Genomic DNA, 19,106 nt, shown 5'->3' with positions numbered 1-19,106 from the left:
GGCTTTCCTAGGATGGCTTCGGGGCTCCCGGCCTCACCTTTTCGAGCTCCTTTTATCAGAATCAGAATCAGAATCAGAATCAGAAAGAGCTTTATTGCCAAGTATGCTTGCGCATACAAGGAATTTGTTTTAGTGACATAAGCTTCCAGTAAACAGAGACGACAACACACAGACAAAAAAAAAAAAAAAATTTACAGGAGATTTACAAATTGCACAAGAAACTATTCTTGTGCCTTGCTGTTCTTGTATTTGCGGCTCTGAGGCGCCGGCCAGATGGCAAAAGTTCAAAGATGGGGTGACTTGGATGTGAGGGATCCAGAGTGATTTTCTGAGTCCTTTTCCTCACTCTGGATGTGTACAGTTCTTGGAGGGTGGGTAGGGGAGCACCAATAATCCTTTCAGCAGTCCGAACAGTTCTCTGTAGTCTTCTGATATCTGATTTTGTAGCTGAACCAAACCAGACAGTAATTGAAGTACACAGGACTGACTCAATGACGGCTGAGTATAACTGTTTCAGCAGCTCCTGTGGCAGGTTAAACTTCCTCAGCTGGCGAAGGAAGTACAACCTTTGTTGGGCTTTTTTCACAATGGAGCCAATGTGATTGTCCCACTTCAGGTCCTGAGAGATGGTGGTTCCCAGGAATCTGAATGACTCCACTGCAGCCACAGTGCTGTTCATGATGGTGAGTGGGGAAAGTGCAGGGGGGTTTCTCCTAAAGTCCACAGTCATCTCCACTGTTTTGAGCGTGTTCAGCTCCAGGTTGTTAAGACTGCACCAGACAGCCAGCTGCTCAACCTCCTGTCTGTAAGCAGACTCGTCACCGTCCTGGATGAGGCCGATGACTGTAGTGTCGTCTGCAAACTTCAGGAGCTTGACAGAGGGATCTTTAGAGGTGCAGTCGTTGGTGTACAGGGAGAAGAGCAGAGGGGAGAGAACACATCCCTGAGGGGCATCAGTGTTGGTGGAGCAGCTGTTTGACATGAATTTCCCCAGTCTCACTAACTGTTGCCTATCTGTCAGAAAGCTGGTGATCCACTGACAGATAGAGCTAGGAACAGAGAGCTGGGTCAGTTTGGTCTGGAGGGTTGTTGGGATGATGGTGTTGAAAGCCGAACTAAAGTCCACAAACAGGATCCTCACATAAGTCCCTGTTTTGTCCAGATGTTGCAGGATGAAGTGCAATGCCATGTTGATTGCATCATCCACGGACCTGTTTGCTCGGTACGCAAACTGCAGGGGGTCCAGTAAGGGTCCAGTGATGTCCTTCAGATAAGCCAGAACCAGTTTTTCAAACGACTTCATGACGACAGACGTTAGAGCCATAGGTCTGTAGTCGTTAAGTCCTGTTATCTTGGGTTTCTTTGGAATGGGGATTATGGTGGAGCGTTTGAAGCAGGAAGGCACTTCACACAACTCCAGAGATCTGTTGAAGATCTGTGAAAAGATGGGGGCCAGCTGGTCAAGCACAGATTTTCAGACAGGCTGGTGTAACGCCATCTGGGCCTGGTGCTTTTCTTCTTTTGTTTTTCTTGAAGACCTGGCGCACATCATCTTCACAGATTTGAAGAGCAGGAGGTATGGAGAGGGGGATTGCAGGAGGTGTTAATGGTTGTGTAGGGAGATGGTCAGAGTGGGTGTTGGGGGTTTCAAATCTACAATAAAACTCATTCAGGTCGTTAGCAAGTCGTTGATTAGCCTCAGTGCAAGGGGATGGTGTCTTGTAGTTTGTGATGGCTCTCAGTCCTCTCCAAACTGAAGTAGAGTCGTTGGAAGTAAACTGGTCTTCCAACTTTTTAGCGTAGGTCTTTTTAGCCGCTCTAATCTCTTTGTTCAGTGTGTTCCTGGCCTGACCCTGTACAAGACCCTGTCCCCATTTCTGTAGGCATCCTCTTTGGCCTGACGAAGGAGTCTGAGTTTTACTGTAAACCATGGCTTATCATTGTTGAATGTTAAATAAGTCCTGGTAGGAATGCATATATCCTCACAGAAACTAATATAGGATGTTACAGTCTCTGTGAGTTCGTCCAGATCGGTGGTAGCAGCTTCGAAAACGCTCCAGTCTGTGATGTCAAAACAAGATTGTAAATCCTGCTCTGTTTCGCTGGTCCATCTCTTCACAGTCTTTACTACAGGTTTAGCAGATTTAAGTTTCTGCTTGTAGGTCGGTATAAGATGAACCAGACAGTGATCAGAACGTCCCAAAGCTGCTCGTGGAACAGAGTGATATGCATCCTTTATTGTGGTGTAACAGTGATCCAGTATATTACTGTCTCTGGTGGGACAGGTAACATGCTGTCTGTACTTTGGCAGTTCACGGGAGAGATTGGCTTTATTAAAGTCCCCAAGAATGATTAAAACAGAGTCCGGGTGTTGTTGTTCTGTGTCTGTGATCTGATCAGCGAGTTTCTGTAAAGCCAGACTTACTTGCGCTTGAGGAGGGATGTAAACACTAACCAGAATGAACGAGTGAAACTCCCGCGGCGAATAGAACGGCTTGCAGTTGATAAACTGCGTTTCTAGATCAGGACAGCACATCTTCTTTAATACAGTTACATCTGTACACCACCGTTCATTGATGTAAAAGCATGTCCCGCCGCCGTGCGATTTTCCCGTTGATTCTGCTTTGCGGTCCGCTCTGAACAGCTGAAAGCCCGGCAGATGGAGTGCGCTGTCCGGTATGGCGTCATTCAGCCAGGTTTCCGTGAAACACAGAGCAGCAGAGTGAGAGAAATCCTTATTTGTCCGAGAGAGCAGAAGGAGTTCGTCCGTTTTGTTGGGTAGAGAGCGGAGATTTGCGAGATGGATGCTAGGCAATGGCACAGCTTGGATATAACAGGATTGAAAGGATATAGGCGCCGGATACGTAGCAGGAACGGCAGTGGAAGGCGGCGATGCCAGCAGCTTCAGAATGGCTCGTCCTGCTGATGTGCTTTCTCAGACGGCGCTTGCTTCCTCCGTGATCCAGCGATGCGTGAGCTTCGCTGAAGAGATGAAAAATCAGATGAGTCAGCCTTTTCGAGCTCCTTTTATCAGGAGTGTTTATATTGGAGCGTTCCAAGCCTTCGCCACCTCTTGCATGATCTTCACCCAGGCAGGAGACACAGATGACGTACCGGTCTCCCTCGCTGAGTGGGGCTCTGACGAGCCACAGGAAGGCATCTTAAAAAAGACGCAAGCTCTTTTACGAGTGTGTGTCGCAGGGCGAACACACACACACACATAAAGAACAGCTTGGATATAACAGGATTGAAAGGATATAGGCGCCGGATAGCGCAGCAGGAACGGCAGTGGAAAGCGGCGATGCCATCAGCTTCAGAATGGCTCGTCCTGCTGATGTGCTTTCTCAGACGGCGCTTGCTTCCTCCGTGATCCAGCGATGCGTGAGCTTCACTGAAGAGATGAAAAATCAGATGAGTCAGCCTTTTCGAGCTCCTTTTATAGGTTGGGCCACACCCGTTTCGGCGGGAAGTGGCAAGAAGGGCGCGATGTTATTGGTCTGATGTTGCATCAGCCCGCGCTCGATAGGCTGTGCAGTTGCCGCAGAACAAGCCAATGAGCGAACGAGCCGTCTCGCCTATGGCTGTGTACTGCTGCAAATGCGCTTTACAAAAATAAATGCTTCAGTATTTCGTGAAAAGAGAGTTTTCCCCATAGCGTCTTAGCTAAGACGCAGTACGAGAGAGCTCTCGTAAGAGAACACATTTTGACTTCTGTATTATAAAGTCAGTTCTTACAGTGCAATAGGTTTATTCTTACCTGCGAGTTGATTTTTATAGTGGCAATGTCAGATTTCTTGTCAATGTCTTTGATAGTGGCCTCATACACATCCCCATCACGCATCTGTACTTTGAGTCGCTGATGACCCGAAACAGGTGTGGTGCTGGACACCACATGGGCATTAGTCACGATCAGCCCGGTCTCTGACATTACAAAACCTGAACCACTTGATAGCGGGACCGTCCGGCCAAAGAGGGGGTGGCTATAGTTGGCAAAAGCAGAAAAGGACATATAAAGTTCTCATTATTTAGTTTATTTATTTAGAGTGATTAAAAAAATAATATTTTATTTTTGTATAATTTATTCCCTTGTGAAAGTTCAGCATACTTTCAAAAAGAATACTTGGAAATAACATGTGTTAGAATATACTTGGCAAGTGCAAATGGAATATAAAGTTTTCATACACTTAACTGCATTATTGACTGCAATTCAGTTCAAATATATTATAGTTTAACTTTATATGAAATGCAATTTACTGAACTTTAGGGCACTTTTTTAAGTAAGTACATCTTTCTATTTAATTTGAAATATGTTCAAAGTTTACTCTTGAATGTACTGACAAGCATGTGAAACTAAAATATACTTTAGTGTATTTCTAATAAAGAAGTTGAAATTAAGAATATTTAAAATATATTAACTAGTGCTGTCAAACGATTAATCGCATCCAAAATAAAAGTTTTGTTTATGAAATATATGTATGTGTGCTGTGTTTGTTTATTTTGTATATAGAAATAAACACACATACAGTATATATTTGGGAAATATTTACATGTATATACATTTAAATATTTATATATTTATATTTTATATTATATATAAATATATTTAATATATAAACATTTATATATTATTTTTCTTAAATATATGCATCCATGTGTTTGTATGTATGTATATATAGAGTGACAGTCGCCTAAGCCAATCCTTTGTTTCGTCCAGAATAAAAATAATTAGCTGTGTTTAATACAGATTAAACGGTCTAGAGTCACTCAATTTTTATACTCTTTTTATCAGAGTACTTACATTTTAATTATGCATTGATATATATAGAAAGTTTAAACAAATTTGGAAGAAAGTTGTTTATACATTTTGTACCTACCCTGCCTTTAATATTATATTATATAATAAAAAGGTGTTTATAATAAAAAGTACTCGTGCATATTCAATGCAGTTAAGCACTTTTTTCAGAAGGATTTATTGTATTTCAAAACATTAATTCACTACAAATATACATATGTGTCTATAAAGACATAAGCAAGCCTATATAAAACAATTGTTTACCCAGTTTCTCCACGCCACATTCTCTGACATCATTCACAAATGAACAGCCTTGGCAAAAGCAATTGTTCATGTGTTCAATTAATTTACAGACAGCAGTTACCCTCACACAACTGTGTTTGTCAAGCACCTTTCGCACTTCCCCACAGTTACAGACGGCTACCACATCATGAAGGTGTTTGCAAGTGTTTGGGCTTACTTTAGGAACAGCTCAATGTGCACCACAGCAGGGGCGATCTTCTCCACCACGTCAGCAATGAAGTTGAATTTGTTCCTTGGGCTGCTGGGGTGCGTGGGACCTATACTAGCAAAAAGAATTACACATGTTAATAATTCCACTCTATAAAATGATCAAAACCAGCACCATGTTTTCTTCTGTAATGCAGCTACTGTTTTTATATAAACCCAGATAATCTTTTCTGGCTCAAGAGGGCAAGATTAGCAGCCATGCAGTGTTTAAATACTTTCCTGGAGATTCAAATGTTATGCAACGATGATAGTTGAAGAAAGCCTTTTCACACACAGGAAATGTTCCACTATAATTGGGTCTAAAATCACTAGGTGGCTTTTATCCTCGCACATGCTTGCCTTGTGTGCACACCCTGATTGTCCTACTAACCTTTGATATGAAGTCATTAAAAAATCAAGATTCTTTGGTTAAGTACTAGTTTAGTACAGTTTGTTTATTACAGTTTTTTTCTAGGACGTAATTTAGAGATAGGTTGCAGTCTATTTAGAGGTTAAAATGCAAGCCTCAGAAATGTGTTAAACACAGAAACAATTATTGAAAAATTCCTAAAATTGTGCTAAAAGTTTGGATTGTCTTGGTTGTGATCCATTTTTTTCAGGATTCTTTAATGAATAGAGTTTACAAGAACAGCATTTATTTGAAATAGTAATCTTTTGTAAAATTAAAAATGTATTTGCTGTTACATTTGATCATTTTAATATGTCCCTGCTGAATAAAAGTATTACTTTCTTAAAAAAAAAGAAGAAGAAAAAAAACATTCAAACCTTTGAATGGTAAAGTGTAAATATGTAAAGCTAGTTGCCCAAAATAACATCAGTACACTGTATAATTCTAAAGCGTTATTCCTGTCTTTCTGGATGAATGTATTTAAGCTTTACAATTTGGAAGCTGTGAGAAACCAAAATAAGCATGCAATGAATTACACTCAACTGTTAATCATTAATCAAATGCAACACCCCATATAAAAGCACATTCCTGTAGAGCTGCATCACAGAGCTGTGACCTCTTCCAAGTAAGTCATCTTCTACTGGCAATGTGTGCAAATTCATTTAGACAATCTCATATATAATACTGAGAAATGCCACTCAACCCAAAGTCAGCCAGGAATAAACCAAAGATGGATGTCCATTAAAAATATGTTCTAAATAGTTTCCTCGTTCACTTTTTCCAGTCTGGAGTGAAGAGCAGCTGATCACACAATCTGGTGGAAAGATGATGGGCAGCATCTGTTTCTAAGGCAATGGGTTACTTAATACAGTGATTGCAAGGCTTAGTGTTTCATTTTGAGGTTTTTGACTAAGTAGCCTAAATTGTATAGAATGATGAATTTATGTGTCTTTTAATGCTGTAATGATTTTCTGCTCTCCAAATAGCAGTGGGCTTTTCCAAATATATACTTCAGTGTGTCCAGTGGCACTGCAGGGGCCGACAGTAACTAATGGCAGATGACTGCTACCAGATGGACTTATTTAAACCTGGTTTTGCTGAATCTTAGTTTCTTTTTTTTTTTCTTTATAGAATTAACAAACCTAACTATTTGACCTTACTGTATCTTGATCATTTAATAGCCACTGAATCCAGATCTAGGTCACTTCTCACTGATAACGTGTCTCCGGAGAGGTACCATTTACTCCTCCCTCTTCCTGTCACCACTGAAATAACTTTTTACTGCCGATCTGGAAGCAGTTTGAGATTTCCTTTAAAAATGATAAAGGATAGGGTGTTGGTAATAAGGTCAAAATCAGAGCAAAATGGCAGCCTCCATTGAGAACCCCACAGGAAATCATACTCGGTCTGCAGAGAACAAAGCAGCCCTATTTTCTAAACTTCTCTGTAGCTGCCATTTGCACGTTAAGTCTGAGGTCACAGTTCCATTTTTCAAAATGCTTATGATGGTTCATCTGGTTATCAGTGGAGTTATGATATGTGATGGTCGCTAGAGGAGCTCAAGGGTGTTATCTTCTGAATGCAATATGATACATGAAATGGAATGGACTCACAGTATGTGTGTTTGTCTTTTTGTGTGTCTATTAGATGAAAATAAAACCTGAACTCTGAAACCTGAAGCTAGATTATAAAACTATTGTGTTTTGTAGATCTGCCTATTCTGAACTGATGAACTTTGCAACACTAACATAGTTATTGAACTTATTTGAATGAACACTGAACTGGTCTGAACTAAATAATGACACTATTGTCATCTGTAGAGGTGATTTATAACTGAATTCAATATGTTTTATAACTGATGAATTTTGCAACATTGACTCTGTTATTGGATTTACTTGAATCAACAATGAACCGACTTGAACTATATAATGACACATAGTTCATCAAACAGAGTTACTTTACAGTTGAACTGAATTTGTTTGATCTGTATAATGAGATTTTTTTTGAGAAATAATCTGCTAAATAAATAAATGTGACTTTACTTGAACCTGACAAAGCCTCAGTATGCCCTGAAAAGTAAAAATGTTTCACAGATAAAATTCAAGAAAATTAAATTTAAGTAAATAAGTAGTAAAATATAATAAAATGTATAGATAAAAAATTTATAAAAATTATGAAACAAAATTTTTAATTCATAAATTCCTTTTCAGATCAGTTCAGAACTAGCCCTGTGCTCAAGTGCATGACACTACAGTGTTCACACATTTTTTTTTTTTATCACGCAGTTTGCACATTAATGTGGGACAGCAACTTTTATGGAATGACCCAGAAACATATGGCATGTCCCCAATTAAATTGCTAAGGTGTGTGTGTGTGTGTGTGTGTGTGTGTGTAGGCTTGTATTTACTAAATGATGAAAAAAGTATTTGGCATTCTAGAAGCTGATGAAGAGATTTTAATCTAATGTCATCTTTCCCTTACAAACATCCCATCCCTCCCTTTCACACCACACTTCCACTATTAGGTCTTACTCTTACTGTACTGGTGATAACTTTTGCTACACCACTATAAATAACTCACAAACAAATAAATAAATATCCACTGATTAAATCAGGCATGTATTTAATTAATGATTATTATTTTATAGCACTAACAATACTGTCATTTAATTTGAATAGGCCTAGAGGGACTGTTTGAATATATGTAAACCGAAAATATGAAAATATTTAAATTAATACATAATTTAATTGCTGCAGCATGCTTTCCTCTTGCTATACACAAATCACTGACCTTGATTGCTTTCACAGGGTCCCTTGTGCAGGTTGGTGACCGCGGGCAGACCCTGCTGCAGCGCTTTCCTGCTCACGGCCTTCAGCTGGCAGATGTTACCGTACGTGTTCCCGTCACTGCCGCACACTTTACTGATATACCTGCACTGACACACGCCTTTGGGCAGTCTTCTTCCAGACGGGTGCTTGCATTCCAGGCCGTCCCCGCAGGGAAGATCGTCCTTGCGGCCGCACGGCTCGCCCTCTCCGTGCGCGCACACCAGACAGCAGTTACAGCGGTCCGGCACATACCCGCTCGGGCAGCTCGGGCTCGGACACTTACTCACATCACAGCGCTCCGGACACTTGAGTTTAGTTTCCGTGAAAGCATCTTTGATGGAAAGAAAAACGACCGAGACAAACAGAATGACCTGCATTTTTATTTATTTTTTTGGTTTAAAATGAAAACGAATTCACAGACAGTTCTTGGATAGTCAGTGTCCTCTGAAGATCACCATTACGCATGAGATTTCCAATGCAAAATCTTCTTTCATATAAAAAATGTGCGTTCCTTGCAGGCTCGGATGAAAGACCAGTGTGAATAAGTTGTCCAAGGAAGAGTAATGTTGATTATCTAAGCCAATCTGATCTATTGAAGCGCGCAAAGGCTGATGATTTCTCGTGCAACTTATTAAAACAATGTAGCCTATGTAAAGCTTCTCGATGTATGGTGAAGTTTCATGTGCAGACCATCTCAACATACTCGAGTGAAGTCTGCTTTTCTCTTCTCTCCAGAGGAGGCGGGGAATTTCGTTTAGGCTACCTCAAAACGCTTAGGAAGTCCGAGACCGAGTCATTTCCGCGAATCGGTTCTTTCGAAGATTTCGTTTCAATTGAGTTATAATAAACTGTTTGGATACCAACAGATCTATTTTTTTAGGATGAAAAATAAAATAGCAGAATTGTGATTGTAGGTACTCAAGGTTTGTATTGTTATAAAGTACCTTGATATGTTATATTGTAAACAATTAAATATTAAATCCACTTTTTTATTGGTGACCAGGGGGACATAGTCTCTTTTTACCATGTACATTTGAATGTCCTGCAGTGCCAGTGGACTTGTTTTCACTGAAATGGGAGGGTTCAGACCAAGTCATGAATTTCTCCTGGCATGAACATATTTATTAAAAATTACAACTCCTGTAATTCACTGGACTTAGTACAGATCAGATCAGATCAGATCAGCCCTTGTTGAGGTAAAAATGTGTTCACTGACATCACTTCCATGTCAACCAAAGGTAGCTAACCGGATTTGAATGGAAAACTAGACAACAAATTCTACAGATTTTTTTTTTTTTAATCAGTTTTAGAAAATGATCTTCCATAAGAAAAAAAAAAGAATAGGGAAATGTTATCTGTCTTTTGGTTATTTACAACATGGGATATTGAGCCAAGTGGACAGTGTCTGAAAGTTGTATTGCTTACACTCTAGTAAACACTTGTTGGACCAATGAACAATGTCTCAAGAGTCAGTCATTCAGTAATTCAACTAATACACATAACATCCAGCAAAAAAAAGCAAGCATGGGAAATTGACACACAAGTCAAATCAAAAGCATGCAGTGGAAGTTTAATATCCCATTAGAGTCCAGCTTTATCTTGTTGCCCCAGTTATTGTACTTTTGTACTGGGCTGTGGTCCTGAAGCTGTAGTCTGGTGCCAGGTTGATACGACGAATATGGAGATCATTAGCGAAAGCTCTGGCTCGCTGGTAGAAGAACAGCGAGAGTTCACGGTCCATGAGAAAATTGTGGTAGATGGTGGCCAACCGAGTACACAGCTCTAGCTGAGACCTCTTGTTGCCCAGATCCATAGCAGCAGCCAAGGCCAGGTAATAATAGCCAGCAGCATCAAATGGGTCCTGGGATACAGAGGAAGAGAAGATTTACAATATTAGTCCTATTGATCTATTAAGACATTAAAATATAACTCGCTATAGTTATGAAGAGATTAAACATTATTCCTGTTGTTCTATTAAGAGATTAAAGTATTAGTCACTATAGAGTTTAACGCTGTGTGCTTTTCTAATATGCTTTTCAAACATTTCAAATGTTTATTTCTTTTAATTTTGATGATTATTACTGACAACTAAGGAAAATCCCAAATTCAGTGTCTCAGAAAATTAGAATATTGCGAAAAGGTTCAATATTGAAGACACCTGGTGCCCCACTCTAATCAGCTAATTAACTCAAAACACCTACAAAGGCCTTAAAATGCTCTCTCAGTCTAGTTCTGTAGGCTACACAATCGTGGGGAAGACTGCTGACTTGACAGTTGTCCAAAAGACGACCATTGACACCTTGCACAAGGAGGGCAAGACACAAAAGGTCTTTGCAAAAGAGGCTGGCTGCTCACAGAGCTCTGTGTCCAAGCACATTAATAGAGAGGCGAAGGGAAGGAAAAGATGTGGTAGAAAAAAAGTGTACAAGCAAAAGGGATAACCGCACCCTGGAGAGGATTGTGAAACAAAACCCATTCAAAAATGTGGGGAAGATTCACAAAGAGTGGACTGCAGCTGGAGTCAGTGCTTCAAGAACCACTATGCACTAGAGGTCTTCACAGTGCACCCGAGACCCGTCGAACCAGGACCCGACCCGGGTTTATTTTATTTTAAATGTTAAATGTTTATTTTAAATGATCAGCCGGGTCCAGGTCGGGTCCGAATCTATTACCTCGGGTCCCGGGTCTGTTTAACATTGTGTGTAATACCCGTGCGATCGGAGTCATCGGACTCGGAGAATACCCGGCCGTGATCAAAGACTGCTTGTGTTTTTTGTAACTTGCAACTTGTAAAATTAGGAAAAGAACAGAGTGAGCAAAATAAAGTGATCTCTCTCTCTCTCTCTCTCTCTCTCTCCCCCTGCTTTTAGAAGAAGAGATCTACACGGGTCCGGGTCCGGGTCCAGCTTTTGAAATATTAGACAGGTCCGGGTCGGTTCGGTGTAGTACATTACGGGTCTCTTTCGGGTTCGGGCACGAATTTTTGGACCCGTGAAGACCTCTACTACGCACAGACGTATGCAAGACAAGGGTTTCAGCTGTCACATTCCTTGTGTCAAGCCACTCTTGAACAACAGACAGCGTCAGAAGCAGCTAAAGACAAAAAGGACTGGACTGCTGCTGAGTGATCCAAAGTTATTTTCTCTGATGAAAGTAAATTTTGCATTTCCATTGGAAATCAGGGTCCCAGAGTCTGGAGAAAGAGAGGAGAGGCACACAATCCACGTTGCTTGAGTTCCAGTGTTAAGTTTCCACAGTCAGTGATGGTTTGGGGTGTCATGTCATCTGCTGGAGTTGGTCCACTGTGTTTTCTGAGGTCCAAGGTCAACACAGACGTATACCAGGAAGTTTTAGAGCACTTCATGCTTCCTTCTGCTGACAAACTTTATGGAGATGCAGATTTCATTTTCCAACAGGACTTGGCACCTGCACACAGTGCCAAAGCTACGTACCAGTACCTGGTTTAAGGACCATGGTATCCCTGTTTTTAATTGGCCAGCAAACTCGCCTGACCTTAACCCCATAGAAAATCTATGGGGTATTGTGAAGAAGAAGATGCGATATGCCAGACCCAACAATGCAGAAGAGCTGAAGGCCACTAGAGCTACCTGGGCTCTCATAACACCTGAGCAGTGCCACAGACTGATCGACTCCATGCCACACCACATTGCTGCAGTAATTCAGGCAAAAGGAGCCCCAACTAAGTATTGAGTGCAGTACATGCTCAGACTTTTCATTTTCATACTTTTCAGTTGGCCAAGATTTCTAAAAATCCTTTCTTTGTATTGGTCTTAAGTAATTTTGAAATTTTCTGAGATACTGAATTTGTGATTTTCCTTAGTTGTCAGTTATAATCATCAAAATTAACAGAAATTAACATTTGAAATATATCAGTCTGTGTGTAATGAATGAATATAATATACAAGTTTCACTTTTTGAATGGAATTCGTGAAATAAATCAACTTTTTGATGATATTCTAATTATATGACCAGCACCTGTATAATAATAAATATAATATATATTTTAAAATAAATATTCATTTTTTTAAGAGTGCAACAGTATTATTACACTAGTACTATATTTCTTTAGTGGTTTGTTTATTTTTATTTTATGATATTTAAACAACAATAAAACAATATTATTTTAATAATGACAATAATAATAATTATTATTATGTAGTCATAGTGAATAAGAAAATATTTTTTTTTCGTCATTAGCTGATCACATGCTTAGATAGAATATATTTTCATTCTGAACATGAGTGAGCTTCTGTTCTGTACTTTGAGTGATGTGAATAAGGTGTGAATATATTATCATTTACTGAGTATGTATTTACACTGCCATCTTCTGGTTAATTAAGAACTGCAACACATCCACTGGCTTACCTTTACATCATAGAAGATGATGTCTCCAAGTGTTTTGTAAACCCTGACATAGTACAGGGCTTCCTCATCGTACTGCAGGGGTGAGGGGCACAGGGACAGGGCTTTCAGAAAGTGGTGCTCTGCCATTTCAAACTGACCCAGACAATGGTACAATGTAGCGAGTCTATGGAATGCCACTCGCTCATTTAGATGGTCAGCTGTATGAAAATACACAGATAAAGGGAAAGTCTGTTATATGTCTTTAAAGCTCTTCAACTGTGTAATGTCATGAACATGAGTTTACCATGTGTGCTTTATTCTCAAAACAGACCAAATATTTGGCAGGAAGCCACAGTCCATGAAGGCTTCTAAATCAGTATAATACAATAAATAACTTGGATTTAGAAAAAAAAACAAAAGTCAGAGTTCTACATAACAGGGATTAAGACTATTATGAATGTGCATATTATGTTGTACAAATTAGTGATGCCATTACCATTCAAAAGTTTGCTGATGGTGAAAATGTTCAGTGTTTTTGAAAGAAGTACCTTATGCTCACCAAAGCTGTATTTATTTGATCAAAACTATAGTAAAAACAGTATGACTGTGAAATAACATTGTACAATGTAACGTATTCCTCTGAGGACAAAGCTGATTTTTTTAGCAGGCATTACATGAGTCTTCAGTGTCACATGATCCTTCAGAAATAATCTTTGATAAATATAAAGTTCAAAACAACAGAATTTATTTGAGAAAGAAAACATTAAATATCATTTTTGATCATTTTAATACAGCCTTAATATATCAAATAAAATCTTACTGACCCCTATATTTTTTAACAGTAGAGTAATGGTGTGCTTGAGTTTATGCACATGTGTTAACCCACCTAGACTCGTGCTAATGTCTAATGCAGTTTGAGCATACTCAATGGCCTCTGAGCACTGTCCCAGCTGCAGCAGAAGCTCTGAAAGCTTATTACACAGCCTAAGCTGAGAGCGCACACTGCTCGTCTTCAGTGTGATGGGAAGGGCTCGGTCCTTACGAACACACAGATACAAACATTCTTAGCTCACTGACAAACAAACTGAAGGATTATGATCATCATTAAAGTTTTCTAATTTAAACAAAATTGTAATAAAGAAAAACGAAATAACAGGGACCTGATATTCACAGAGTGCAATAACAACACTAGAAAGTCTTCTCTCTTCATCATCGACAAAGTGTGCATGACCTACCCTGTAAAAGCAGATGGCTTTCTCCCTGTCATGTGAGCTGTTGAAGAACACATCTCCAGCTGCTTCCAACATCTCCAGGGTGAAGAGTGTGTCTCCTGTGCTCAAAGCCATGTCCTGGGCTACCTGTTATATAAAGAATGGCCAATAGTTCACCTCTAAAGAAAAGGTAAAGCAAATGTCCAGCAACAACATATTTCAATTGCAGGGAATTGCGCTGTTGCACTGCAGAAGCTTCTGTCACAAAAACAAATTCCTCGTATGTGTAAACATACCTGGCAATAAAGCTCATTCTGATTCTGATTTAATTTTATACCAGTTTTACAAATGAGAATGTTCCCAAATGGAGGCTTTTGTTGATTTTGTCAGGTTTTGCTCACTTTTGGGTACAAATTTGTCCACAAAATATGGTAAAGTACACACAGATTCCTTATTATTACTATTTTCCACATTGAAATCATCCAAATTATGAAATAACACAAATAGTATGGAAATTAAATAGTGGTTAAAATGAGTCTAAATATTTTAGTTTCTTTGAGTTGCCATATTTTGTTTAGACTACAGTTCTAAACCAGTGTTGAAACTATTACAAATGGTTTTCATTAATTGAAATAAAGTCAAATAAAATAAAATATAAATATTAGATGAAAAACTTAAATTATTAAAAATGATTGCCTTATGAGTTTAAGTACTGCAATTCCTAAAAAATCTTGGTTGATGTGTTCTCACCATTATATTATGTCAGCATTCTCTTAACTCAGTTACATTCATACATTTGAATGTCAGTTAATGCATTTAGACAAATTAGGTGTATACAAAGTTCACATAATCATTTTTACATTTGATTTAGATCTTGAATTAATACTCAATAGTTGTCCCCTGCCCCTGGTTCCAGTAACAGTGACTCCAAACAAAGGACCGCTGAATTAAGATGGTTTTCACCTGCACGTAGAGGTCCACTAGCTCCGTCTGTTGGAGGATGTGGTAAATCTTCCCTGCCTTTAGCCAGGCATGAGCCTCCTTGCGTTTTCTGCCCAAGTCGATGTAGATGCCCAGGCTTTGTTTGGTGTAATCTAAAGCGGCTCTGTTGGCTCTGAGAGATGACATGATCACCTTTAGTAAGGCTGTCTGCAGTCTTTATAATAATGTGATGTCTTACAACTGGCAACTCCTCATTATTGCAACAACTTCAGGCTAAACCAGATTAACTTCATAGAGAACTTTATTTATCAACATTAAAGAGATAATTCACCCCAAAATGAAAATGTCATCATTTACTCACCCTCATGCCATTCCAATCCTTTTGAGACATTTCTCAAATATTTTCACAGAAGAAGAATGAAAACCAGTGAAATGACACTCATCAATTGATTGAGGTAGGGTGAGTTAATGACTACAAAAATTGCATTTCTGGATAAACTATCTCTTGTATTGCATTGTATGTTTAGAACATCTCTCATAAACCTAAAAATAATTACGTCTCACTTCTCGGTAGCCAGGTTCAGGTACAGCTGACTGATCTTGTCCAGTATCTCTCCCTCTAAGCTCTTGTCTCCTATCCGCTGAAGAAGGTTCAGCTGGTGCTCATTGTAGATGATACACTGGGCTTCATCTGGACACACCTCGTCGTAAAGCTGACACAGGTGACGTGTGGCTTGCAACTGGCCTGTTGTCATATGAAGAAGAATACATTTTTGAGAGGAAAGTCTGGTGACCAGCAAACCTGATAAAAGATCAAACCAAAATTCTAGTATATGCACTATACTAAAATGGATGGGAATTGATTTTGTCCATAGGGAACTGACTAGATGTGGGCATAGTAGTGGACATACTAAAATGTAGCCAGGTGGTTGGAGGGGAATTCAGAATAACGTGCACAGTCATGTACAACACTATGAACAAGTTCACTTAGAAATGAAAATTCACCCATTTATTCACACTCATTTCCATCTTATCTGACTTTCATTCAGCTTTGAAACACAAATGAAGATCCTTTTAATGAAAGCTGAATGATTTATTTCTCCATTGTAAATCCATAACACCAAAACTTTGATGCTTCAAAAAGTCATTGTAAAAAATAATCTATTTGAATTAAGAGGTTAAATCCAAGGTTTCTGGAGAGACATGATTGCTTCATATAACAGATTTTATTTAGGTATCTATTCACATATAAACATGGATCTGTATGGATTGTTTTTATGATGTCTTTATCTATTTTTTGAAGTGACAAAGTTTAGTTGGAATGGGCCTTTACTGGACAGACAGAAATCTGTCAGGTTTCATTCAAATGTCTTTCGCTGAATAGTTTGGAATGAGATTGATCACATAATTATAATTTTTTGCTCGAATTATTAGTCTTATTTTGATGTACTGTACAATCAGAAACCAAAATATAATGCCTTACTATATGATTTCTAACATCAAGCTGTTCTAGATACTAGTAATATAGAGATAATCCTTACTGATACTTTCACTAATACATCTATGATAGACACTTACTATCCATGTGATTGATAAACATGGCGATCAGCAGGGCCCATTCATAGTAGGTCTTCCCATGCTCATGGTTTCCCTGGGAAACATAGTGTTTCCCCAACTCAAGAAGCACTGAAATAAAACTGAGTTCATGCCCTTCATCCTCAAGCTCAGAGAACAGCTCCACTGACTGAGTGAGGTATTCCTCTGCCAATCTTTTAGCCTTGATGTGCAAACACATGAATCCAAAGTTGGCCAGTGCTATAGCCCAGTTACGTCTATCCTCAAACTCCTCACAGATCTCAATTGCAGCCCGGTAGCTTTCAGTGGCCTGTCGGATGTCTGCTGAATGTCTGTATGAAATGGCCCGCATGTTGTAAACCACTCCTTCCAGTTGAGTAGTACAGTGCTCAGGGAGAGATGACAGCACAGCGTTTAACACTTCCAGAGCTGTGCCAGGTTGCTTGTTGCAGATGTACAGCCACGCCAACCACAGGAGAGCAGCAGTAGTGTCTGCATGGCCAATACTGGACATACCGCTGTGGTCGAGGACAGTGGACATGTAGTGAACAGCTCTGTCAGGCATACCGTGTCTATGGAAGAGCCAGGACAAACACAGAGCTTGGACATGAACCAGTACTGGCTCCTTGCTGGAGGGCACTAAAGCAGCGGCACGGGTCAAGTATGGAGCAATTTGTGTTGGGGTGGCCACTCCATACAGTTCTGATGCATTTTCCAACAATAGTGAGATACTACAAAGACAGTGTGACATGGTGGCTCCTACCTGTGAAAGAGAATGGATGAATGCATAAATCAACTTATATAATCTGATTAAATTATATATATATATATATATATATATATATATATATATATATATATATATATATATATATAATTTTTGTTCATTTTTAAATTTAAATAAAATGTAATTCATTCAATAAATGAATAATAGCATTAACATTTTAATTTATTCTGTTTAATTAAGCTAAATGTAATAAATTTATCATGTAAATTGTTTATTTAAATTTAATGAAAAACGTTTGTGCTGTGACACAGTGCTAATACCTGTGGATAAATGGACATATATATTATATATATATATATGGGTGTGTGTTTTTTGGTGTGTGTATATATATATATATATATATATATGTTTTTTTTTTTGATGAATTTATTTTCTTTTTTATTCTTTTATCTATTATTAATTCATTTTAATAAATTTTTACTAAATTATACATTATATAAGATATTTCAATTTTTTTTACAGTTTTTCTCGATTGGTTTGGCTCATTTCTTGAAACCGAGATGACATTCTCAAAATAACATGGACAAATCTCCAAACCACCTTGCAATTGTTCACAACAGAATGTCATTTTTCATTGGTTTTATCAAATTGCAAATGCTTTAGTACATGTCTCAAGTGACTCTGTGCTTTTTTTCAAATGATTATGTACAAGTAGCTACAGTTAGCACAATGAGCCCACATTTAGCACATTTTCCAAATAAATAGATCTTGCTGATCTAAACTGATTAGTTGATTTTTCAGTGAAATGGTTATTCTCTCCAAAACATATCAGCATGGTTTCATTGTGTAAGTCATCATATGCACAATTGTCTGTTCAACTGTCAAAATTAGTCAAAGATATAATACCATGAAAGAATTTCTTGGAACATTTGATAAATTTATGACAGTACTTGACAATCAATCAGGTGAAATTAGAACTAACGAAGGAGCAGTTTCCCACATCTCAGATGACCAATCAAACAGTTTGTTTAGTTACCTGACAGGTGTTGTCTATGATTATGACTGCTGCCAAAAGTATATAGACAGAGCTTGGCCCGGGGCCAGTTTCATTTGCAGTGTGAACATGGAAGCCCCTCGCCAAGTACAACAGCAACTTCCTGCTCGAGGAAGAGGAGGAAGAAGAGGAAGAGGAGGAGTGAGAATGCGTGGAGGAATAGGGGGAAGAGGCCGAGGAGCACGGAGGCACCATGATGTCCCAGATGAAATCCGGGCCACCCTTATTGACCACGTTATAAACCATCGCCTCACAATGGCAGAGGCAGGTCGCCGAGTGCAGCCTAATGTGCCTCTGTCTACAGTCTCCTCCATCATCCAAACCTTTCGCAGGGAAAACAGGTACAGAACTATTCTATTGAACTATTCAGTGTTGGTGTGTGTGTAGGCCTAGAGTACTGTAATGTCTTCATGTGATGTTATATGATACTATAAAAATGACAAAGAAAAAAAAATGGAGAAAATACTGTGAATAGTATTCCAGTCACTGTGCAGTGCATCACACTTTTAGTACCATAAAACAGCAGTACAATTACATTGGTAACTCATTTTGTAACAAATTTACAGTGTTGACCTTTGACTTGTATGTCTAGGATTGGACGACAGCCTCAAGTGGGTGGCAGAAGAGAACTTCTAAATGAACAACAAGAACGAGAAATATGCAACATGGTCATTGCAAATAATGCCATCACACTGAGACAGATTCGTAATGCAA

General features: G+C 38.9%; 2 protein-coding genes across 3 annotated transcripts in view; both read right to left on the bottom strand.

Moving 5' to 3' along the window:
* Positions 1–9,235, bottom strand: part of LOC132109368 (serine protease HTRA3-like) — a 31,068-nt gene extending 21,833 nt beyond the window's left edge. The window contains exons 1-3 of the mRNA XM_059515392.1: positions 8,481–9,235; positions 5,253–5,352; positions 3,758–3,980 (exon numbers count right to left, since the gene is read on the bottom strand). Coding sequence (XP_059371375.1) covers positions 3,758–3,980; positions 5,253–5,352; positions 8,481–8,895 — 738 coding nt within the window. The 5' untranslated portion in view covers positions 8,896–9,235. The remainder of the gene's footprint in view (positions 1–3,757; positions 3,981–5,252; positions 5,353–8,480) is intronic.
* Positions 9,236–9,644: 409 nt separating this feature from the next.
* The window catches only part of LOC132109300 (SH3 domain and tetratricopeptide repeat-containing protein 1-like), a 24,279-nt gene continuing 14,817 nt past the window's right edge, over positions 9,645–19,106 (bottom strand). For both annotated transcript variants that reach the window (XM_059515314.1, XM_059515318.1), the window contains exons 12-18: positions 16,615–17,374; positions 15,601–15,781; positions 15,058–15,208; positions 14,119–14,241; positions 13,770–13,920; positions 12,905–13,101; positions 9,645–10,379 (exon numbers count right to left, since the gene is read on the bottom strand). In XM_059515314.1, coding sequence (XP_059371297.1) covers positions 10,113–10,379; positions 12,905–13,101; positions 13,770–13,920; positions 14,119–14,241; positions 15,058–15,208; positions 15,601–15,781; positions 16,615–17,374 — 1,830 coding nt within the window. In that variant the 3' untranslated portion in view covers positions 9,645–10,112. The remainder of the gene's footprint in view (positions 10,380–12,904; positions 13,102–13,769; positions 13,921–14,118; positions 14,242–15,057; positions 15,209–15,600; positions 15,782–16,614; positions 17,375–19,106) is intronic.

This window comes from Carassius carassius, chromosome 2 (genome assembly GCF_963082965.1).
Source record: "Carassius carassius chromosome 2, fCarCar2.1, whole genome shotgun sequence".
Lineage (NCBI taxonomy): Eukaryota > Metazoa > Chordata > Actinopteri > Cypriniformes > Cyprinidae > Carassius > Carassius carassius.
This window is presented reverse-complemented; position numbering and strand designations above follow the sequence as displayed.